Source organism: Schistocerca nitens, chromosome 10 (genome assembly GCF_023898315.1).
Source record: "Schistocerca nitens isolate TAMUIC-IGC-003100 chromosome 10, iqSchNite1.1, whole genome shotgun sequence".
NCBI classification, from domain to species: domain Eukaryota; kingdom Metazoa; phylum Arthropoda; class Insecta; order Orthoptera; family Acrididae; genus Schistocerca; species Schistocerca nitens.
Window position 1 is genome coordinate 209,906,791 of NC_064623.1, and position 25,623 is coordinate 209,932,413.

Here is a 25,623-nt window from a genome sequence, read left to right on the forward strand (position 1 = left end):
TGGGACCACATTTAGGAGAAGTCCCCATGGTCATGGAACGAGTCAATACATGAAATTATAACACGATTGTAGAAACAGATGAAATGAAATATAAGAAACATATTCAGGCGACAAGTCGTTAGTTTAAATAAAGAAAATCAAGAATGTAACACTGGAATTTGCTTAATTTTTTAGCTCTTCCAGGAGCTCCTCGACAGAATAGAAGGAGTGAGCCATGAGGAAACTCTTCAGTTTAGACTTAAAAGAGTTTGGGCTACTGCTAAGATTTTTGAGTTCTTGTGGTAGCTTATTGAAAATGGATGCAGCAGAATACTGCACTCCTTTCTGCACAAGAGTCAAGGAAGTGCATACCACAAGCAGATTTGATTTCTGCCTAGTATTAACTGAGTGAAAGCTGCTAACTCTTGGGAATAAGCTAATATTGCTAACAACAAACGACATTAAAGAAAATACATACTGTGAGGGCAATGTCAAAATTCCCAGACTATTGAATAGGGGTCGACAAGAGGTTTTCGAACTTACACCATACATAGCTCGAACAGCCCGTTTTTGAGCCAAAAATACCCTTTTTGAATCAGAAGAATTACCCCAAAAAATAATACCATATGACATAAGCGTATGAAAATATGCGAAGTATACTACTTTTCGTGTTGAAATGTCACTTATTTCAGATACTGTTCTAATGGTAAATAAAGCGGCATTTAGTTTCTGAACAAGATCCTGAACATGGGCTTTCCACAACAGCTTACTATCTATCCGTACGCCTAGGAACTTGAACTGTTCCGTCTCGCTTATAACATGCCCATTCTGTCTGATTAAAATGTCAGTTCTTGTTGAATTGTGAGTTAGAAACTGTAAAAACTGAGTCTTACTGTGATTTAGCATCAAATTATTTTCCACAAGCCACGAACTTATATCATGAACTACATTATTTGATAATGTTTCAATATTACACACAAGATCCTTCACTACCAAGGTGGTGTCATCAGCAAACAGAAATATTTTTGAATCACCTGTAATACTAGAAGGCATATCATTTATATAAATAAGAAACAGCAGTGGCCCCAGCACCGACCCTTGGGGAACGCCCCACTTAACAGTGCCCCATTGGGACTGAACATCACTACCACTCTCAATATTGCGGAGGATTACCTTCTGCTTTCTGTTCTTAAAGTAGGAGGCGAACCAATTGTAAGCTACTCCCCTTACTCCAAAATGTTCCAACTTCTGCAGTAATATTTTGTGGTCAACACAGTCAAAAGCCTTCGTTAAATCAAAGAAAACACCTAACGTTCGCAACCTTTTATTTAATCCGTCCAAAACCTCACAGAGAAAAGAGACTATAGCATTTTCAGTTGTTAAGCCATTTCTAAAACCAAACTGTACATTTGACAGCAAATTATGTGAATTTAAATGCTGCAGTAACCTTGTATATACAACCCTCTCGATAACTTTAGCAAACACCGATGGCATAGAAGTAGGTCTATAATTGTCAACATTATCCCTGTCTCCCTTTTTATAAAGTGGCTTCACTACCGAGTACTTTAATCGGTCAGGAAACCGACCACTCCTAAAGGAAAAGTTACAGATATGGCTAAGTACTGAGCTAACATATGTGGAACAATACTTCAGTATTCTGCTAGATACCCCGTCATATCCATGAGAGTTCTTGGTCTTTAGTGATTTAATTGTTAACTCAATCTCCCTCTTGTCAGTATCATGGAGGAGCATTTCAGGTAACAGTCTCGGAACACTCGTGAAATCTTCTCGGGTGATCAGCCGAGTAAAGGCGTCGTCTTCTCGCAACGTTTCGAAGGGTTTCGTACCCATCATCTTCACTTCGCTTGAAGATGATGGGTACGAAACCCTTCGAAACGTTGCGAGAAGACGACGCCTTTACTCGGCTGATCACCCGAGAAGATTTCACGAATGGAATACGCCGAGAAAGTCTCAAATCACAGTCTCGGAACACTTTTTTCTAAGAGCGCTATATGATTCCCTGTTGGGACTAGGTTTCTATTTAGTTCACCTGCTATATTCAGAAAGTGATTATTAAGTACTGTACATATATGCGACTTATCAGTAACACGGACATCCCCACTACGCACTGATTCTATATTCTCGACCTGTCTCTGCAGACCAGCCACTTCCTTTACGACTGACCATATGGTTTTAATTTTATCCTGAGACTTAGCTATTCTATCTGCATACCACATACTTTTTGCCTTCCTAATAACTTTTTTAAGCACCTTACAATACTGTTTGTAATGGGCTGCTGCATTTAGATTGTGACTGTTTCTAACGTTTTGATATAATTGCCACTTTGTTCTACAAGATATTCTTATCCCTTTAGTCAGCCACCCAGGCTGCCTGTTTGTGCTAGTACCCTGTTTTGAACGTTCTAACGGAAAGCAACTTTCAAAGAGCACGAGAAAAGTCTTGAGGAAAGCATTATATTTATCGTCTACTGTATCAGCACTATAAACATCTTGCCACTCTTGTTCCTTGATAAGGTTTACAAAAGTCTGTACAGCAACTGGATCAGCTTTCCTAAAAAGTTGGTAACTATATTTAACATGTGTTGCAGCACAAAAATCTTTTAGACTTAAAATTTGTGCATCATGATCTGAAAGGCCATTCACCTTTTTGCTAACAGAATGCCCTTCTAATAATGACGAATGAACAAAAATATTGTCTATGGTTGTTCTACTGTTCCCTTGCACTCTCGTTGGAAAGAATACGGTTTGCATAAGATTATATGAATTAAGGAGGTCTACCAGCATCCTTTTCCTTGCACAATCACTTATACAATTAATATTGAAGTCACCACATATAACTAACTTTTTGTATTTCCTATAAAGTGAACCAAGAACCTCCTCTAGCTTTAGCAAAAATGTTGTGAAATCGGAGTCTGGGGATCTATAAATAACAACAGTAAGAAGTTTAGCTCCACTAAATTTAACCACACCTGCACAACATTCAAACACCTTTTCAGTGCAGTACTTTGAAACATCAATTGACTCAAATGGGATACCGTTTTTCCGTTTTTCACATACATGGCTACTCCCCCACACCGCAAAGAGCTCCTAGAAAAGCTGCCAGCCAACCTGTATCCTGGTAAAGGAAGCCTCTGAATTATCTCCTTATTTAAGAAGTGTTCAGATATACCAATAATTTCAGAGTCAACATCTATAAGCAGTTCACTAACTAACTGATGAGAAAGATCTATCTTAATTTTTTTGTGTAAAATAATTACGTCGTAATACACTCGGGAATTGCGAACGTACAATCAGGGTAGAGGCATGTACTTTCTATCATTCCCCGTGGCCTGGGTAAAAGAATTACAATTATTTAAATTTAAGAATATTTCTTTTTCAATATTATACGAAAAGGAAGATTGCAGGTTCTGAATGTCTCGGCAAAAACACATCGAAATTAATCTTAGCGGCCACCAAAGGAAAGTAGTGAGCACAATCACGTACCTCTATTGTTGAGCAGCGCCGTCGTAAAGATTGTCGCCTCCATCTAAAATTCGCCTTCTCGAATTAACAGAATAATTTGTACTCCATTGGTATGGGATTTAGGCTTGATCTTGGCAGAAATTATAAAACACATTTTTCATCATTTAACACACACATAGACATGAAACTATACAGTACGTCTTTACGTCAGCACATCAGAACAAAAAGGTAGTTAATACTAGAAGTAATAAAAGAATCTCGAAATTAGCCCTTTGTCTGTCAATGATAAAAAAGTTTTTTTTAGAGTATTCCTTTGGTATGACAGTCGAACAAATTTTCTTCTTGTATCTTTGAGATTAAATTACAACATTTTTAGTTCCTGTTCATACGGAATATATATGGCATTAATTCCATCTCTTTCATTGCACTCACTGTACTGCTAATCATTTGTATATCGAGAAGGACACAGTACAACTCATGTCAGTTGCAGGTTTCATCCATGTCACTTTCCTGTCCAGTTATATTTGGAGAACCGTGTGAAAGTCCGCGAAAACTTTTTCCCGCCTGAATTCCGTCTGCCATCCTACCACCAGAGGCCCCGTGGGAACTCGTAACTCATCGGATGTCTCCGATGTAGTTCGGGACTTCAGTCCCAAGACGGCGTCCTTCGCTAAAGGTATAGAGACCTCCAGGGTCGCTAATCTCTCACGAACGTGTCAACTGCATTACGGCAGTTAGCAGGAGGAAGGCGTGCACTTCGCTAGAACCAGGTCGAGCAAAGTCTCCCATCACCTAAACTCGAGAAACCACGATGGTGAGAGACTCTGCGATCACGACTCTCCCCACCTACTAACACTGCTGTACCAGCTTTTTTTCACTGGTTTCGCCTACTGAGGACCACATGTAATAACTTTGTTTTCCATTTCTTTCCAGTAGTTTTTATTCTTTATCTCTGTTGTTCTTTCTTCTGTCCTTTCTGCACCTGTCTTCATCGTTTTCGCTGAACTTTTCTCTTTCCCTATTTCTCCCTCCGTTATTTCCATTTCCCTCAGGATATTGTTGAAGTAAGCCACTCAGGTCGTTGCGCGAGCAAATTCAAGCGGCCGTTAGAGCAGTGTTGTTCAAATGTGTTCTTCGTTTGGTTTCCTAAAACCGAATAAGAGAGTGATACAAAAAATAAGTCGTAGGACGTAGTAAGGATGGAACCTGCGCTGAGGGCTGACCAGTTTCGGCGCTATCATCAATGCTATGAGGGCAACTGAAACTAATTGTATCTGGCGGGCCGCTTGAATTTTCTCGCACATTTCCTCACAAGCCGACTTCCATGCCAACTAACTCGAAAACGGCACTCACACTGTTTCTGATCACCCTGTATTTACAACATGTTTCGCAACTACATTATCCCATTATTAAGTGCTACAAAAAAGAAAACACAAATCAATACATCGCAATACTACACGTACTGATAACCATGTAATGATTTGAGTTTCCTTGTTTTATAGCACCTGATATTGGGATAATGTAGTTCCGAATCATTTTGTAGTAAATATACCACGCATTTTCCACAACTGTGCGTAACATTTTCGTTACTCAAACAAAAATAGTTGAAAGATCACCATTTCCCAGTTATAGCTACAGCAGTTTTCAATTACCTGTTGCTATTTCGGCGGTAAGCTATTGACAAGCGCCCGCATCTCGTGGTCGTGCGGTAGCGTTCTCGCTTCCCACGCCCGGGTTCCCGGGTTCGATTCCCGGCGGGGTCAGGGATTTTCTCTGCCTCGTGATGGCTGGGTGTTGTGTGCTGTCCTTAGGTTAGTTAGGTTTAAGTAGTTCTAAGTTCTAGGGGACTTATGACCACAGCAGTTGAGTCCCATAGTGCTCAGAGCCATTTGAACCCATTTTATTGACAAGCACAAATATTCGATATCATTTCAAGGCACAGATTCTCCTAATGGTACCGTTGTAGAATTGTGTCGCACTACATAGCAATGCAAATAACTGTTGTAATGACCGACTAAGACAGGTAAAGCGGTCTCTAAACTTGAGCTAACCACATTCATGAATTTCAACTTGAGTAGGAATAGCAAAATTTTAGACGTTACAATGATTGTCAGTGATCACAACTGTTGCTTCCATTGCTATAATATTCGATACAACACCATAACTTAAAAATACGTGGTCTGCTCAAAAAATTCCGGAACTTCGTCCACAAAATTTTTCTACGCTTTTCTTTTACTTATTGTACGTGGCCTTCTAAATACTCTCCTCCACGATTGATACACCGCTCCCTACGCCGTTTTCACTTCCGAAAGCTGTCTTGATACACCTCCAGCTGGATCGCACGAAGCGCCGGTTGGGAATTTTTTTTTATCTCGTCTACTGTTGCAAATCATCGTCCTTTCAACGGGGTTTTCAATTTAAGAAATAAAAAAAATGTGTACTGGGGCGAGGCTTGGAGAGAACGAAGGACGGAGAGACAGCGATTTCGAATTTTGTGCAACAGTCACGCACCAAAAGGGATGAATGTGCGGGTGCGTTATCGTTATGCAAGAGCAATGAACTGTCTTGCCACAGCCAGCCGCGGTGGCCGAGCGGTACTAGGCATTTCAGTCCGGAACCGCGCGACTGATACGGTCGCCGGTTCGAATCCTGCCTCGGCCATGGATGTGCGTGATGTCCTTCGGTTAGTTAGGTTTAAGAAGTTCTAGATCTAAGGGAAAAACTGATAGAAGGCGACCGCGGGGAAGATCAGTTTGGATTCCGTAGACATGTTGGAACACGTGAGGCAATACTGACCCTACGACTTATTTTAGAAGAAAGATTAAGGAAAGGCAAACCTAAATTTCTAGCATTTGTAGACTTAGAGAAAGCTTTTGACAATGTTGACTTGAATACTCTCTTTCAAATTCTAAAGGTGGCAGGGGTAAAATACAGGGAGCGAAAGGTTATTTAAAATTTGTACAGAAACCAGATGGCAGTTATAAGAGTCGAGGGGCATGAAAGGGAAGCAGTGGTTGGGAAGGGAATGAGACAGGGTTGTAGCCTCTCCCCGATGTTATTCAATCTGCATATTGAGCAAGCAGTAAAGGAAACAAAACAAAACTTCGGAGTAGGCATGAAAATCCATGGAGAAGATATAAAAACTTTGAGGTTCACCGATGACATTGTAATTCTATGAGAGACAGCAAAGGACTTGCAAGAGCTGTTGAACGGAATGGACAGTGTCTTGAAAGGAGGGTATAAGATGAACATCAACAAAAGCAAAACGAGGATAATGGAATGTAGTCGAATTAAGTCGGGTGATGCTGAGGGAATTAGATTAGGAAATGAGACACTTACAGTTTTGCTATTTGGGGAGCAAAATAACTGATGATGGTCGAAGTAGAGAGGATATAAGATGTAGACTGGGAATGGCAAGGAAAGCGTTTCTGAAGAAGAGAAAGTTGTTAACATCGAGTATTGATTTAAGTGTCAGGAAGTCGTTTCTGAAAGTATTTGTATGGAGTGTAGCCATGTATGGAAGTGAAACAAGGACGGTAAATAGTTTGGACGAGAAGAGAATAGAAGCTTTCGAACTGTGGTGCTACAGAACAATGCTGAAGATTAGATGGGTAGCTCATATAACTAATGAGGAGGTATTGAATAGGATTGGGGAGAAGAGGAGTTTGTGCCACAACTTGACAAGAAGAAGGGATCGGTTGGTAGGACATGTTCTGAGGCATCAAGGGATCAGCAATTTAGTACTGGACGGCAGCGTGGAGGGTAAAAATCGTAGAGGGAGACCAAGAGATGAATACATTAAGCAGATTCAGAAGGATGTAGGCTGCAGTAGGTACTGGGAGATGAAGAAGCTTGCACAGGATAGAGTAGCATGGAGAGCTGCATCAGACCAATCTCAGCACTGAAGACCACAACAACAACAACAACAACAACAACAACAACAGGTCTAGGGCACTGATGACATCAGATGTTTAGTCCCATAGTGCTCTGAACCATTTGAACCGCCACATTTCAGGCTGTTTCTTTCTCACATTTTCCCTAAGGGTCGCATCACGTGCCGATAGTGACCTCGATTAACGGTTTTCCGTATGGCACAAATTCATGATGAAGTAGTCCTTCAAAGTCAAAGAAACCTATCAGCATGGCTTCGACATTCGACCTGCCCAGACTAGCTTTTTTTGGGTCACTGAGAACCTTCCCCGACCCGTTGTGAAGATTGAGCTGTGGTCTCAACATCATAACTGCCCACGTCTCATCTCCAATTTTGATTCTCTTAAGGAACAAGTCACCCTCATTTGCACGATCCAAGAGCTCTTCACAGATCGCCAGGCAAAGGTCTTTCTGGTCCTGAACCCATGAGCCGTGGGACCAACTTGGCGGCAACACGATGCATTCCAAGATGCTGTGTCAGGATTCCATGACATGATCCAACTACGCCTAAAATGGTACATTCATCTGCAATCTCTCGGGCAGTCAGTCTGCGATTGGCATGCAAAATTTCGTTGACGTCCCTGACAAGGGCGTCGTCGGTAAATGTCAGAAAGCGTTTTGAACGAGGTTGGTGTTTAACTACTAACTGGCCATTTTTAGACCGTGTGAAACTTTCGCAAAGCCGAGTTCAGCTTAAGCACTCATCGTCGTTGGCATCCTGCGTCATTTGGTTTCCTTGAGTTTCAGACAAAATTTAATGCGGACGCGTTGCCCCTACAACTCTGCCGTCTCGAAATTCGCAAACTGTGTGACACAAGATTGCACTCAGCACAGCACTGAATAACACATACAAGACATGCAACAATCAAACTTCCTGCAGTTACAGATTAAACAAAGGCGTGTGCAAGTATGCCAACCGCATTTTGCCGCGACATACCATTGGCACGAAATTACGAATGTTCTGGAATTTTTGCCATGAAATGCTTGACAATGGCGTACATCCGAAATTTCAACTCATGGAAGGAATAAAATTTATCTCTTAAAACATATTTGCTGTTTGTAAGCACTACTCTTTTACTACTGATTTTATCCGCAACATATTTTGTAGGCAGTATCCATATACATCAGTCAATCTATCTGCAAAATTGTGTCGTTCTCCGAGCCACAGTTAAGAACGGGGCCCACGAGAAATACGGGCCTCGCAACGAATTAGTGACGTCAGTCGGCCTGTTCGCCATACTTCGCGAAAGCTCGGCTCCATGCAGGGCCTACGTGAAATCAATATGTAATTGAAAAGGCACCCACTAAAGATTTTAACTTTGTCTGTGATACAGAGAGCTTGCATGCATTTCAACGAGCAGTCAAGGAATAATAAAGTCGTCTGAAATAGGCAATGGCTCGACGCCCGAGACGGCTACGGGACTAGTAAAACCTGCAGTGTCACGCGCCAAGGGCCTCAGTGACGTCATAAACATTGATAGGCGTGGAAGACTAGTTTTCTTGAAACGGGACACAAGCTACTCAGACTGCACCCATCCATTGTTTCATAATGAAAGCACTAAGCGACTTGCAACAACCTTGAAACATAATTTGAAGCTGTTTTATTCATAAATGTACAACATGGGAGTTTGATTCTTTAAAGAACCAGTGGTGGCGATGCTACTGGTGACATTTTAATCTATTACAATTAAAGTGGTGCGGTAAAATAAGTGGACCTTTTTACTAACTGACCAGACAGATCCAAAATATTAGAAACAATCCTGTTGCCGTAATCAGGAATCAGCCGCAGTCGAAATCGCGTGTGTGCAGTGCCTACTAAACTGAGGGTCGCTTTCTTTCAGTTCACTGTGCGATGCAGGCCCAGAGCGAGCCGCCGGAGAAAGTGTGGGTGCTGTTTGGCTGCGGTGGGTTTCGCTTGGAGGGTTCGCCCGCGTCAGCGACCACCGCCGGCTGCCCCTACACCTCGGCAGATTTTCTCCTGCCACGCCGCTAGGGTCAGCTATTCTCCGGTATACCCCAAGTCCACACTGTGTCAGCAGGTGTGCCGTAAACACGGTGGGAGCAGGAGGATCCATCTCGATTTTCTTCTCCCGAATCCAGGTAACAAGTAGCGTCCATTTCCCTAACACCCCCCCCCCCCCACCCTTTTTAGGGTTCCATGCATCAATCTGCAAAAAAGGAATCCTTATAGGATCGCTTCGTTGTCTGACTGTTAAGAACCCTTTTTCTCAGAACCTGGTAGATGTACCAGTTTCAAATGTATGTTTCAAAAAACTCACGACATTAATCTGCAAACACTGTGTTTTATTACTACTACCGGTTTCGGCCGTAAGCTATCATCTGGTACCAAAATCACTGAAAACATTTCACTTGTTATGAATTTTGAAACACAAAGCGTTGAATATTTTAAGCCACATGAAACATGTATTACAAAAACTCGTTCATAGCATTTACAAGTGCAGCAATCGTCTTATTTACATAAAATACGACGATTGCTCCACTTGTAAGTGCTATCAATGACTGCATATGATGGCTTACTGCCGAAACCGGTCTTACTAATAAAATCCAGTTTATGCAGTTGTCATAAATATTTTGGAACATATATGAACTGCTAAAAATTGCCTGAAAGAAAAACCTATCAAATTTGTGTGGCTTATTAAGGTCTATGGTCCTTTGACGGTCTAAAAATTTTAAGCGTCTAAGTCATTTCAACCAAAAGACGCGGCCAGTTATGTCACATATTCTGATACTAGAAGACCCACTCATCAAAATCTATAGTCTATTTCCTGTTGACCTAGAATCATGAAATTTGGCAAGGAGCAAAGATTTCACAGTATAAGCAAAAAATTCGAAAATTGTCAATTTGGAAATATATAACACAGAAATTTTTTCTCGTGTTTTTTATAAGTCTGTTTTTCTGCCCATCTGCTAACATACTTTTTCTCTGGAACTTTCTCTGGTGAATAAAGTTAAAATTTATGTCACATACTAAGGTTCAGAGTCCCTTGATTGAGCAAAAAAATTTAAGCTTCTAAGTCGGTGCAGTCAAAAGATACGGCCATTTATGTCAGATATTTTCCTACTCGAAAGCTCACTCGTTAAAACCTACAGTTTCTGTTGACCCAGAAACATGAAACCTCGCAAGAAAAAAACTTGCGCAGCACAAAGGAAGGAAACAATCAGAAATTTGTTAATTTGTTATTACATCACATGAAAATTTTTTTTGTCTTATTTTTTCATCTGTATGTGTGCTCCTCTGTTAAGACCCATTTTGCTGTGGAATCAACGTATCAAGTTCAAATTTATGTCACATACTAATGTCTATGGTTACTTGGCAGTGTAAAAAGTGTAAGCCTTTTTCTCCAGAACACTCTGGCGCATGTGGTTCAGATTTGTTGCGCATTCTAAGATCTAGCGTCGGTTAGCAGTGAAAAAATTTGAAGCTTCTAATTGTAAGTCGGTGTGCTGGAAAGATTCGCCCATTTATGTCACATATTTTGAAACTCTCACTCATCAAAACTTATAGGCACTTCACGTTGACCTAGAATCATGAAATTCGGCAAGAGACAAAGTTTCACACTACAAGTAAAGTAAAAATTCTGGAACATCTAAAATCGTAACTACATCGCATAAGAAATATCTTTTTGCCACTTGAAGATACATTGCAGTCATGATACATGAAAAGCATACTAGACGAATATTACTGCACTCAAAAATAAAATGTAAGCTTCAGTCATGTTTTAGCAAGTAAATAAGTATTTTTATCAAAACTTTCCTCTCTAAATATGTAAATTGAAGTCCACTGCAAGCTTCTTTTTTTATGTGCGAGTTACACTGACGAACTAATGTAGAAATTTTGATGCGGTCTTGGAATTCCTGAAACCTGAGACGAATATATTGCCAGCATCAATGTCGATAGCAAGCAAAAATTGTTGAGTTTATCGGTTTCAAGAATGGATGAAAATATATACATATACACTGCAGAGCCAAATAAACTGACACACCTGTCTAATATCGCGTACAGTCCCCGCGAGCACGCAGAAATTCCGCGACACGACGTGGCATGGACTCGACTAATGTCTGAAGTAGTGTTGGAGGGAACTGACACCACAAATCCTGCAGGGCCGTCCATAAATCCGTAAGAGTACGAGGGGGTGGAGATCTCTTCTGAACAGCACGTTGCAAGACATCCCAGATATGCTCTATAATGTTCATGTCGGGGGAGTTTGGTGGCCAACGGAAATGTTTAATCTCAGAATAGTGTTCCCGGAGTCACTCTGTAGCAGTTTTGGATGCGTAGGGTGTCTCATTGTCCTGCTGAAATTGTCCAAGTCCGTCGGAATGCACAATGGACACGGGTGGATGCAAGTGATCACACATGATGTTTACGTAGGTGTCACCTGTCAGAGTCTTATCTAGACGTATCAGGGGTACCATATCACTCAAACTGCACCCGCCCCACGCCATTACAGAGCCTCCACCAGCTTGAACAGTCCCCTGCTGACATTCAGGGTCCATGGATTCATGAGGTTGTCTCCATACCCGTACATGTACATCCTCTCGATACAATTTGAATCAAGACTCGTCCGACCAGCCAACATGTTTCCAGTCATCAACAGTCCAATGTCGGTGTTGACTGGTCCAGACGACGCGTAAAGCTTTGTGTCGTGCAGTCATCAAGGGTACACGTGTGGGCCTTCGGCTCCAGAAGCCCATATGGATGATGTTTCCTTGAATGGTCCGCACGCTGGCAGTTGTTGATGACCCAGCATTGGAATCTGCAGCAATTTGTGGAAGGGTTGCACTGCTGTCACGTTGAACGATTCTCTTCAGTCGTCGTTGGTCCCTTTCTTGCAGGATCTTCTTCCAGCTGCAGCGATGTCTGAGATTTGATGTTTAAGCGGAATCCTGATATTCAAGTTACACTCGTGAAATAGTCTACGGGAAAATCTCCATTTCATCGCTACGTCGGAGATGCTGTGTCTCGTCGCTCGTGCGCCGACTATAAAACCAGGGACAGACTCACCTAAGTCTTGATAAGCTGCCAGTGCAGCAGCAGTAGCCGACCTAACAACTGCGCCAGACACCTGTTGTCTTATGTAGGCGCTGCTGACTACAGCGCGATATTCTGCGTATTTACATATCTCTCTATTTGAATACCCACGCCTATACCAGTCTCTCGGCGCTTCAGTGTGTAAGGATTCCTTTATTTTTGTTTTGGTCAGTTGAGGTGCTAAAGCCTAATAGCAATAAATTCAGGTAACGACGATAGCGATCTTTCCAAAGCAGATCAAACGCTCAGTAATATTGAGATCTAGTGACTCTGCTAGGCGGTGCGAGTTATGTAAACAGAACCCCTTTCGTCTTGGAACACAGCATCACCATTGGGGAACAAACATTGTACTATGGGATGGATCTGATCAGCTAGTATGGTCACACCATCTTTGGCAGTAATGCGACCTTAAGCCCACGGGAAATCACGACATGGCTGCCCAAATCATCATCGATCTTCCACCATGTCTCACTCTTGGGAAGCAAAATCGGCCAGAAGTTGGAAACTGTGACAGACAAAACTCATGCGACCAAATACATTCTTCCATTGCTCGATTGCCCATGTTTTACGGCTTCGGCGCCACGTTTCTATGTTACGGGCTTTTGCGTCGTTGATGTGTGATCTTGAAAGTCCAGCCCGCTCTGTTGACAGGGGTCGCGAGTGCCGTCAGTGACCTCTGCAGCTGTCGTCGTCTTACTTTTCGTCACAACCCTCTTCAGTGACCGACTGTCACGATGACTCAGTACCCACCTTCGCCCGTATTGTGACTTGGCGGGCGATGTTTTTCTGCTTTCCTATATGCGGTATAGATCTTCGCTAAGGTGTCTCTTGAAACACCAAACACTTCGGCTCCCTTTGTTACGGAAGCAGACACCATACAGGCACCAGCACATTGCCCACGGCCGGCCGCGGTGGTCTCGCGGTTCTAGGCGCGCAGTCCGGAACCGTGCGACTGCTACGGTCGCAGGTTCGAATCCTGCCTCGGGCATGGATGTGTGTGATGTCCTTAGGTTAGTTAGGTTTAAGTAGTTCTAAGTTCTAGGGGACTAATGACCACAGCAGTTGAGTCCCATAGTGCTCAGAGCCATTTGAACCATTTGAACATTGCCCACGTTCGAATTCATTTAGCTCCTGCATAATGCAGTCACAACTCCCCAGAACGCTGTTCTGACGACGATCGACTCTTGCAACGTATTGAGGACATTGAAAAGGTGCCGTTTGTGGTCAAATCCAACAGAACAACCAGCAGCATTGACTAGCATCTGCATTTATGTCCAATTATGCATTTCTTTTTCCGTATTTTTGTGTCAGTTGGGTGTACAGAATCAGCTCAGTAACATGGGTCGATTTGGAGATGCAACATAACAACAGAAAGGAGATATCATGTCTACACACGACCTATTTCTATACCATCAGTGTTTGCAAAAGTTATTGAAAAGGCTGTGTATGTAAGGATAATTGATCATTTTATATCACACGATTTGCTATCGAATGTGCAGTTCGGCTTTAGAGGTCGTTTAACAGCTGAAAATGCTGTATTCTCTTTTCTCTGTGAGGTACTGGATGGGCTAAACAAAAGGTTTCGAACTCTTGGCATATTTTTTTGATTTAACTAAGGCATTTGATTGTGTTGATCACAAAATATTGCTCCAGAAATTGGACCGTTAGGGAATACGGGGAGTAGCTCACAATTGGTTCACCTCTTACTTTAGCAACAGGCAGCAAAAGGTCATTATTCACAGTGTTGAGAATGGCTGTGATGTGGGGTCTGAGTGGGGTGCCCCAGGGATTAGTGTTGGGGCCACACCTGTTCCTTATTTATATAAATGATATGCCCTCTCTTATTACAGGTAACTCTAAAATATTTCTGTTTGCTGATGACACTAGCTTGGTAGTAAAGGATGTTGTGTGCAACATTGGATCGGTTTCAAATAGTGCAGTACGTGACATAAGTTCATGGCTTGAAGAAAATAAACTAACGCTAAATCACAGTAAGACTCAGTTTTTACAGTTTCTAACACACAATTCAACAAAACCCGACGTTTTAATTTCACAGAACGGGCATATGATTAGTGAAATGTATAGTTCACATTTCTAGGTGTTCAGGTAGACAGTAAGATGTCGTGGGAAGCCCACGTTCAGGATCTTGTTCAAAGACTTAATACTGCCATTCTTACTATTCGAACGGTATCAGAAGTGATTGATCGTTCTACAAGAAAATTAGTGTACTTTGCTTATTTTCAATCGCTTATGTCGTATGGTATTTTATTTTGGGGTAACTCTTCCCATTGTAAAAGGATATTTTTGGCTCAGAAATGGGCGGTTCGGGTAATAAGTGGTGTACGTTAACGAACCTCTTGTCGGCCCCTGTTGACAAGTCTGGGTTTTTTACATTGGCCTCTCAATATATATATATATATATAAATATATATATATATATATATATATATAAATATATATATATATATATATATATATATATATATATATATATATACCTTGCTGTCATTTCTTGTTAACCAAAGAATAAGTGGCTTTCACTCAATTAATACTCGGCAGAAATCAAACCTGCATTTGGATCAGACTAACTTAAGTCTTGTGCAGAAAGGTGTACAGCATTCTACTGCATCCATTTTCAAAAAGCTACCACTCGAATTCAAAAATCGTAGCAGTAATCCACACGCTTTCAAATCGAAACTGAAGAGTTTCCTCATAGGTCACTCCTTTGTATTCTGTCGAGGAGTCCCTTGAAAAATTAAGCTGATTGTTATTGTATTGTTGATTGCGTTTACTTAAGCTTATGGACTGACTTTTTTCAGGTTCATAAACATTTATTTTTATCTGTTATTACTGTTATGTTGTAATTTCATGTACTGACACGTTCCATGACCTTGGAGATTTGTTCCTCAATTTGGTCCTACGGAACTTGACGTGTAAATAAATAAATAAAATCGTTGATGGACATGCGCCCAACTGTTAATGTATCAGCACTGACTGTCCCACTTGTCTACAAGATGTAGCGCTCGCATGGGGTACCGCCAGCAGTCACGTAACACGGCATCAGAACAGCGACCGTGAAAGTACAAGGGTTGTTCAGTAAGTAACGCAACACATTTTTTTTCCCTGAAAGCAGGTTGGTTTTATTCAGGATTCAAATACACCATATCATTCCCCAATCCTTTGGCTACAACAGTTCGACGGCCTTACGCTATCTTACAGGGAGGGCCTGGATGTCCGCATCGTACCACTCTACTGGTCGATCTCGGAATCGACGTCTTCCTGCATCCATAACCTCCACATCATCTGCGTACTGATTCCTGTGGAGTGCGTCCTGTATTGGGCTGAAATGAAATGAAATGATCGTATGGCATTGTTGGCCGGGAGGCCCCCATGCGGGGAAGTTCGGTCTGCAAGTCTTTTTTAGTTGACGCCAATTCGGCGATTTCTGAGTCAATGATGATGATGAAATGATGATGAAGAACACATAACACCCAGTCATCACTAGGTAGAGAAAATCCCTGACCCCGCCGGGATTCGAACCCGGGACACCGTGCGCCGGAAGCGAGAACCCTACTGCAAGACCACGAGCTGCGGACTATATTGGGCTGAACAGATGGAAGTTGGAAGGTGTGAGACCCGGGTAGATGAGGAAGAACAGTTCAGTGGAGGTTTGTGACCGCCTCTCAGGTGCGAGACCCTGCTTTGTCATGGAGAAGTAGAAATTCGTTTGCGTTTTTATGGCGACGAACACGCTGCAGGTGGGGTTTCTTCAGTTTCCTGAGGGAGCACAATACACTTCAGAGTTGATCTTTGCATCATGAGAAAGGACATCGAGCAGAATGACCCTCTCAGATCCCTAAAAGATCATCGCATTAACTTTACCGCCTGAGGGTGCGACTTTGAACTTTTTCTTCGCAGGACAGACGGTGTGACACCTCTCCATGGACTGCCGTTTTGTTTCCGGTTCGATGGGATCAACCCTGCTGCATCGCCTGTGACGATGTTCGACAAAAGACTGTCACGATCAGACTCTTAACTGGAAAGCAATTCCGCACAGACAGTCCTTCGTTGTTCCTTACGCCTTCGGCACACGGACCGTGCTGTCGAACGTCAACGTTGAGCGTTCCGAGTTCGACGTGCTGCTGAACGCTCAGAAACGACGCGACCCGTGCACACGGCACGTGGGCCCCAACATGGCATACGCGATCGCAACGCTCTCCAGCGGCAGTCGTCGGCTTTACCTGGCTCGTAAATTACACTGTTAACAAAATCGACAGACGCAAAATTATCATATTAGCTCTATTAAAACGTACTTTTCGCTTCCTTGTCCATATGCTTGTCAGGTTGTTCTGTCTGTAATATAAATAAATAAAAACTTCAATATCCGTGAAATATTATAAGGCAAAACGGACAGTACCATATCCGGTCAGTAAGGACATCGGCTTATCAAAGTTGCATTATAAATAATGCGATACAAATTTAGAATTGTTCTCCACACGTGGTAGAAATTATTTCATCACTCTCAGTTTTAGTGACACCCTACGGTATTCATACTTGATCACTCTTCCTGTTCATTAGCTAAATCTTTACAACATCTGAATTACAAAACTTAAAAGAAAACAGGGCAAAATATCTTACAAATAGAGCAAGCTGTGCTATAGATTAAGGCAATCGAACTAAGTCACTCTACAAACAGAGCGCACTTATATTTACATGCCAGCGAATATTGAACTACGTATTTGTATTAAGTTAATAAGAAAGTATCAGAACGTATTAAAAACGCGAAAGTAAGAAAAAAAATTGCAGACACGAATTACAAACACATTCGACTTCTCCTTACAAATCCATGCCACTACTCTTTTTTTTTTGCATTATTATCGTAATTTGGTCGTAACAGACGTCACATGACATCCCTTGAAGTTCGTTGGCGTTCCCTTCACTCAGTTTTTTTTATTAAAGAGACCAGCCAGGTCTGTGACCGAACACGCTTTTTTTTGTGTTTAGTCGTTGCGGACGTCACATAACATCCGGTCAAGTTCGTTTGTTGATCCTTCCACTCAGTTTTTTTATTACAGAGGCCAACCAGCTCTGACCGAACACGCTGAGCTACCGTGCCGGCACTCATTGAGCTCAATCGAACACAAAGTTTGGCGGACTATATATCTAGCATCTTATCGTGTCCTGCAAGTTTTAGTCGTAGCTGTATTACTAACTGAAATTTAATTATAACCGATTGTGCCAACAGCAATGCGTTTTTGATGGATCCTCAACATGGCGTTGCCTTCTAGTGGTATATTCTTATAATACGCAAGTTACAATAATTCTTTTACCACGCATATGACGTTTCTCGTCATTTTATTAGAGCAAATGATAAAATTAACGGAGGGTTTTTGAGAGCTCTCCAGTTTGCTTGTGCTCAGAAATGGCATATATACCACACGTGCTTCAAATGAAAGCCAATGTAGCGCCTCACAACTCTGCATCGAATGGAGCAGCCGTGCATGTGACGTAGATAGCGTTCTGCCATCTTATTCGTCAACATTCAAACGCACGCTCAGAATATGTGATGCTAGATACTGCTCTGCACGTTCGGAAAGACTCCGGAACGTGCTGTTCCACGCTATGACATCAGAAACTCGGCACGTTCAACGTTCGGATGCACGGTCCGTGTGATGGCGAGGAACCCAGTGTGGTGTCACCGCCAGACACCACACTTGCTAGGTGGCAGCCTTTAAATCGGCCGCGGTCCGTTAGTATACGTCGGACCCGCGTGTCGCCACTATCCGTGATTGCAGACCGAGCGCCGCCACACGGCAGGTCTAGTCTAGAGAGACTCCCTAGCACTCGCCCCAGTTGTACAGCCGACTTTGCAAGCGATGGTTCACTGTCTACATACGCTCTCATTTGCAGAGACGACAGTTTAGCATAGCCTTCAGCTACGTCATTTGCTACGACCTAGCAAGGCGCCATATTCAGTTACTATTGATATTGATATTGTGAATCATGTACTGTCAAGAGCGACGTTCATCGTTAATGGATTAAAGTTAAGTGTGAAACTAGCTACGTCCGCTTTCTGAATTCTAATTCCTTGTCATGTTCCAGACCTCACGTCAGTATAGTTCACCCTCCTCACGCCAGTCTGCGTGAGCTAAAACGCGTGCATTTTGGCCTCCTCTAGTAACACGGTGTTGGCTCTCCCGCCAACACTACACCCAGGGGTTATACACCTTCGCGTACGCCAACTTCGAGTTTGTCATCCGTCGATCGCCTCGAGTGAGAGTTCAAAAATGGTTCGAATGGCTCTGAGCACTATGGGACTTAACTTCTGAGGTCATCAGTCCCCTAGAACTTAGAACTACTTAAACCTACAGACATCACACACACATCCATGCCCGAGGTAGGATTCGAACCTGCGACTGTAGCGGTCGCGCGGTTCCAGACTGTAGCGCCTATAACCGCTCGGCCACCCCGGCCGGCTGAGAGAGTGTCCGCACGTTCGAACATTGCAGGAGTCACGCCTGTGTGTGGTTGGCCGACACGCGGGAGATCGAATGGGTTTGCGCGACCTCGTTGTAATGGGGCAGACGCCACGACCAAATGACTCACCGTACTCTTGTTGACTGCCAGTTCTCCGTAGACATTCTATGACTATCAATATATGCATTGCTGTGGTTGCCCGCCAAAAGAAACCAAATGACAGGTCTCTGCTTGGAAAGTAGCTCCGTCACAATTTTGAAGGCTATATATAGCAACGTCACCTGTCGGAGATTCGTGAAACTGTAGGGGCTAAAGCGAGAATATTACTCGATGTCCTGCAACAAGTTCAGCATTTTTTCAACGGAAACTGTAAGAGAAAAAAAGTTGCATTCCTTACTGGACGCCTCTCCTACTTAAGATGTCTTCGAGCCATTTACATATCTGACGACGTATGTCGGTAATTCCTGATATGTAGGCTGCCTGCACAACTGGCACGTTGTGTGGGTAGTATCAGAGCGCATTCCAGAGAGACGGACAGACGGAGAAGGGAGAATAAGACATGAACATATGTGAATCGAGAGATGGGGAGGGAGTTGTTGACCGTCTCTCGGACTGCCTGGCGCTGTGGAGCAGTGCTCTAACACGACTCGTTGTGTTCGCAGGCGCGGCCGGCGATGTGAGCAGAGAGACGGCGATGGCGCTGGACGAGCAGACGGCGCTGGTGCTGTCGCTGCAGCTGGTGGCTCTGTGCGCCGTGGCGCTCGGCCTGCTGCTCTACCTGGTGTGCCGCCTGCGCGCCGCCCCCGCCGACGCCGCCCCCGGCGCCGCCCCCGCGTGCGCCGCCCCCGGGCCCGCGCCGCGCGCCGTGCTGGTGACGAGCGCCGAGACGGCGCTGGGGCTGCAGTGCGCGCTGCGGCTGTCGCGCCTCGGCTACCGCGTCTTCGCCGGCGTCTCGCCGCCCCCGGACACCTACGACGCCTACGACGCCCGCCCCGGCGCCGCCCTCGCCAAAGGCATCGCGCTCGCCGCCGAGTCGGAAGACGACGACGACGATGACGAGGACGTAGACTCGTCCACTGATGCGCACAGTGATGCCGGCGTTTCGCCGGAGACACGTACAGGTAGGGGCAGTAAAAATTTCGTAAAGCACTGTAATATACTTGCCGAATACCCAGTGTTGCCCAGGTGTTTGCTTATTCCAGTGTTCCTCCTCCCTCCCTCTGTCTATATCATCCTTTGCCCACTTTCTACCCCACAACTCCCTCCCCATCTCTCGATTCACATACGAGGGGGGGACCCAAAAGAAACCGGACTCCGAGGGCGCTGCCACTCGTAGACGTACTGCAGGGTTCTAAAACTGCAACGGAAACACACCAAATGCTTTAGGAAGCTTTCCAGGAGGACGCTATGAGCCGCGCACAGGTTTTCGAGTGGTTTGGGCGCTTTAAACGTGGTGAGATGTGTGTTGAATACCGAGCTCGTTCTGGACGTCCTTCAACATCGCGAAATGAGGAGAACATTGAAAAGGTCGGCCAAAAGATCAACGAGGATCGTCGCCAAACGATCGACCAAATTTCAGCAGAGACAGGAATCAGTTGGAGCTCGTGCCAGCGGATTTTGAGTGAGGATTTGCACATGAGACGTGTTGCTGCTAAATTTGTTCCGCGCCTTCTCACACAGGAGCAAAAAACCACCCGCATGAATGAGTGTCAGGACTTGAAAACAGAGATTGCACGTGATACAAACTTCATGAACAAAGTCATTACAGGGGATGAGAGTTGGTGTTACGGGTATGACCCAGAAACCAAGCAAGCGTCAATCAGTGGAGGACTCCCAACTCTCCCAGACCAAAAACAGCAAGGCAAGTGAGGTCAAATGTGCAAGACGATCATCATTGTCTTTTCTGATCGTGGATTTGTGCATCGGGAATTCGTACCCCCTGGCCAGACTGTTAACCAGCGCTTTTACTTGGATGTTTTAAGGCGTCTGCGAGAGGATGGGAGGAGGAAACGCCCGGAACTTTGGCGGTCAGGTGACTGGTTTCTGCATCACGACAACGCTCCAGCACACACGGCCTTACGAGTGACCCACTATTTGGCATGTCAGAGGTGGTCTGTCGTTCCCCACGCTCCCTATTCGCCGGGCATAGCCCCGTGCGACTTTTTCCTATTTCCACGAATGAAAAAAAACGCGAAAAGGGGAGCGTTATGACGATATGGAGGCGGTAAAAACAGCTTCGCAAAGGGCACTGGACAATTTCGAACTTGAAGAGTTCCAAACATGCTTCCAACAGTGGGAAAAGAGACTTGACAAGTGCATCGCATGTAATAGAGAGTATTTTGAGGGTGACTGAAGTAATCTGGTAAAAAGATTCATCAATAAATTTTTTATGACAACAATCCGGTTTCTTTTTGGTCCCCCCTCGTATGTTCATGTCTTATTCTCCCTTCTCTGTCTGTCCGTCTCTCTGATACTACCCACACAACACGCCAGTCGTGCAGGTAGCCACGATATCAGGCATTACCGGCATGTTGCACCCCCGCCAAGCCACCCCTATGGGAGCTAGCTGAGCCCCACCACCACAGTACTTCTTTCCAGACAATAACTAGTAGGTGAACCAAATTTGGTTGGAACCGATGCAGTGGTTTAGGAGGAGATGGGAGCATTTTTATAATGGTCATTGTCTTCTGCTTGTCAACTTCCATAGTTTTCCTACATTTACAGCCCTCTTCCTTTAGGCGCCTGGACTCTTAGCATTTTTAGTCATCTTGCATCTATCTTTTAGGTGGTCTTCTATGTTCTCTTCACTCAGCTGGTGTCCATTCATACATTACCTTCGGCATCTTCCATTCACTGCAGGTAGCCATGCCAAGTTAATACACCACTGGCCATTAAAGAAGAAATACAGATGATAACGGGTATTCATTGGAGAAATATACAGGGTGATTCAAAAAGAATACCACAACTTAAGGAATTTAAAACTCTGCAACGACAAAAGGTAGAGCTAAGCACTATCTGTCGGCGAATTAAGGGAGCTATAAAGTTTCATTTAGTTGTACATTTGTTCGCTTGAGGCGCTGTTGACCAGGCGTCAGCGTCAGTTGATGCTAAGATGGCGACCGCTCAACAGAAAGCTTTTTGTGTTATTGAGTACGGCAAAAGTGAATCGACGACAGTTGTTCAGCGTGCATTTCGAACGAAGTATGGTGTTAAACCTCCTGATAGGTGGTGTATTAAACGTTGGTATAAACAGTTTACAGAGGATGGGTGTTTGTGCAAAGGAAAAAGTTCTGGACGGCCGAGAACGAGTGATGAAAATGTAGCACGCCTCCAAGAAGCCCTGATCTTACCCCCTGCGATTTTTTCTTATGGGGGGTATGTTAAGGATATGGTGTTTCGGCCACCTCTCCCAGCCACCATTGATCATTTGAAACGAGAAATAACAGCAGCTATCCAAACTGTTACGCCTGATATGCTACAGAGAGTGTGGAACGAGTTGGAGTATCGGGTTGATATTGCTTGAGTGTCTGGAGGGCGCCATATTGAACATCCCTGAACTTGTTTTTGAGTGAAAAAAAACCTTTTTAAATACTCTTTGTAATGATGTATAACAGAAGGTTATATTATGTTTCTTTCATTAAATACACATTTTTAAAGTTGTGGTATTCTTTTTGAATCGCCCTGTATTATACTAGAACTGACATGTGATTACATTTTCACGCAATTTGGGTGCATAGATCCTGAGAAATCAGTAGCCAGAACAACCATCTCTAGCCGTAATAATGGCCTTGATACGCCTGGGCATTGAGTCAAACAGAGCTTCGATGGCGTGTACAGGTACAGCTGCCCATGCAGCTTCAACACGATAGCACAGTTCATCAAAAGTAGTGACTTGCGTATTGTGACGAGCCATTGACCAGACGTTTTCAGTTGGTGAGAGATCTGCAGAATGTGCTGGCCAGGGCAGCAGTCCAACATTTTCTGTATCCAGAAAGCCCTGTACAGGACCTGCAACATGCGGTCGTGCATTATCCTGCTGAAATGTGGGGTTTCGCAGGGATCGAATGAAGGGTAGAGCCACAGGTCCTAACACATCTGAAATGTAACGTCCACTGTTCAAAGTGCCGTCAATGCGAACAAGAGGTGACCGAGACATGGAACCAATGGCACCCCACACCATCACGCCGCTGATAACGCCAGTATGGCGATGACGAATACACGCTTCCAATGTGCGTTCACCGCGATGTCGCCAAACACGGATGCGACCATCATGTTGCTGTAAACATTACCTGGATTCGTCCGAAAAAATGACGTTTTGCCATTCGTGCACCCAGGTTCGTCGTTAAGTACACCATCGCAGGCGCTCCTGTCTGTGATGCAGCGTCAAGGGTAACCGCAGCTATGGTCTCCGAGCTGATAGTCCATGCAGCTGCAAACGTCGTCGAACTGTTCGTGCAGATGGTTGTTGTCTTGCAAACGTCCCCGTCTGTTGACTCAGGGATCGAGACGTGGCTGCACGATCCGTTACTGCCATGCGGATAAGATGCCTGTCACCTCGACTGCTAGTGATACGAGGCCGTTGGGATGCAGCACGGCGTTCCGTATTGCACTCCTGAACCCACCGATTCCATATTCTGCTAACAGTCATTGGACCTCGACCTTAGCGAACAGCAATGTCGCGATACGATGAACCGCAATCGCGATAGGCTACGATCCGCCCTTTATCAAAGTCGGAAACGTGATGGTACGCATTTCTCCTCCTTGCACGAGGCATCACAACGACGTTTCACCAGGCAACGCCGGTCAACTGCTGTTTGTGTGTGAGAAATCGGTTGGAAACTTTGCTCGTGTCAGCACGTTGTAGGTGTAGCCACCGGTGCCAGCCTTGTGTGAATGGTCTGAAAAGCTAATCATTTGCATCTCACAGCATCTTCTACTTAGTTAAATTTCGCGTCTGTAGCACGTCATTTTCGTGGTGTAGCAATTTTAATGGCCAGTAGTGTATTTTCTTTGTATGGCATCGAGAATAATGACTTTTTCTCTATATTTTCCCATGTCTTAATGTCTCAAGTGTTCCAGTCTGAGATAGACCAACATTTCCGCCAAAAAAAACCACCTCAAGGGACATCTGTTTAATTTTCTCCTATTATTTTCAGCGTCATATGTGGAGATACTCTCTACAATTGTCTTGTACAGTAAGATCGTTCTTTTTCTTTGTAATTTTTTCGCTCCATAGCGAGGGTTAAAGCTGGACAACAATTCTTTTTCTTTTTTTCTTGTCCAGTTGTATTTGAGATGCCTTATGTGTTTCTGTCATTTGTTGTAAATATGACGCCCAATTATTTAAATGTACAGACACTTTTAATTTTACAGAATCCAACACCGAACACTCTATGTTCGTCTTCATCCACTGCCATGTATTCCGCTTTTGTTTGTTTGTGTGTGTGTGTGTGTGTGTGTGTGTGTGTGTGTGTGTGTGTGTGTGTGTGTGTGTGTGTGTGTTTATTCTCAGGCACCATTTTAAGTATTCATCGTGAAGTTTCCTGCACAAGTAACTGGAGTCGTCTTTGTCCTCTTCTATCAAGACCTGGTCATCAGCTGAAAGTAAAGTATCCAGTATTTCTTGTGCTACAGGAATCTCCATTCCACGACACTGCATCTTCCAGTTTTGCAAAACTTCTAACAGTGCTTTATATGACGTTGGCGCTAATGAGTACTCTTGCCTTAGACCAAATTTACGGCGAATTCTTGCGAAACTTTGTTACCTACTTTAACCACTTGTTGCAATCCTCGTATAAGTTTCTTATTGACTGGGCGTACTTCTTACCGATACCAAAATTTTGCATTGCTACCCACAGCTTACTTAGTAGGACTATCAGATTTGTTCTGATGATCAATCAGTGTTGAGTATACTGTCATTCAACTTTATTGTCATGATGCGTTTCGAGGCGATACACCCTCACCTACAGGAGACGTGAATTACATTACATTTTTGTTTTCTGGATGTCTCCGGTTGTCTGATCATTACACTACAAAAAAGCTATAATTTGTCACTTGCTATGGGACTGACATTATAAATTTTAATCAACAATAAAGCTACGTACAAGATGTTCCAGGAGAAGTAACCGAGAGACACAAAGCGACAAGACAAACAGTCCAGAGAATGCTGTATGTAAATTACAAGCCACTATGTTTTTAAATTTCTTGACTGTGTCTTTTTGTTGTCTAGCATCTGTACGCCATTGAATGCTAAAAATGTTACCCTAAGGGTTCTGTCTGTTGAAACATCTTGTAAATAGGTTTATTATTATTCGTTTTTCTGCTTCTCCTACCGTTTCCCGACACGAATCTCTCCATTACTCGCGCAACAGCCGTCAATTTTTGAGTCTTTTTCTCGTTAAAAGTTCACGTTACACCAGCATTAGTCCATATGTAATACAGACTGATCGCAAACTGGAACCCGACAACTGTTTCTAAGACTTAATTCTTTATTTACATTATATTCTTATCATATCTGATTTTCAGTTCGACTTCCTACATTTTTCTATTAAGGTATCCTCTTCGTTGTTGAAGCTTGGCTGCACTAGAGGCAAAAGATACCAATTGATAAGCAAACAGAAGGTATTGAAATATACACATGGGGCAATTTTTTTGTTTTCAAAAATGTTGTGTTGTCAGGTTCCAGCTTGTATCTAAAAATCT

General features: G+C 43.6%; 1 protein-coding gene across 2 annotated transcripts in view; it reads left to right on the forward strand.

The window, feature by feature from the left end:
• Positions 1-25,623, forward strand: part of LOC126210321 (uncharacterized) — a 423,726-nt gene that overhangs the window by 280,667 nt on the left and 117,436 nt on the right. For both annotated transcript variants that reach the window (XM_049939519.1, XM_049939520.1), the window contains one exon: positions 19,584-20,042. In XM_049939519.1, the coding sequence (XP_049795476.1) occupies positions 19,616-20,042 (427 nt within the window). In that variant the 5' untranslated portion in view covers positions 19,584-19,615. The remainder of the gene's footprint in view (positions 1-19,583; positions 20,043-25,623) is intronic.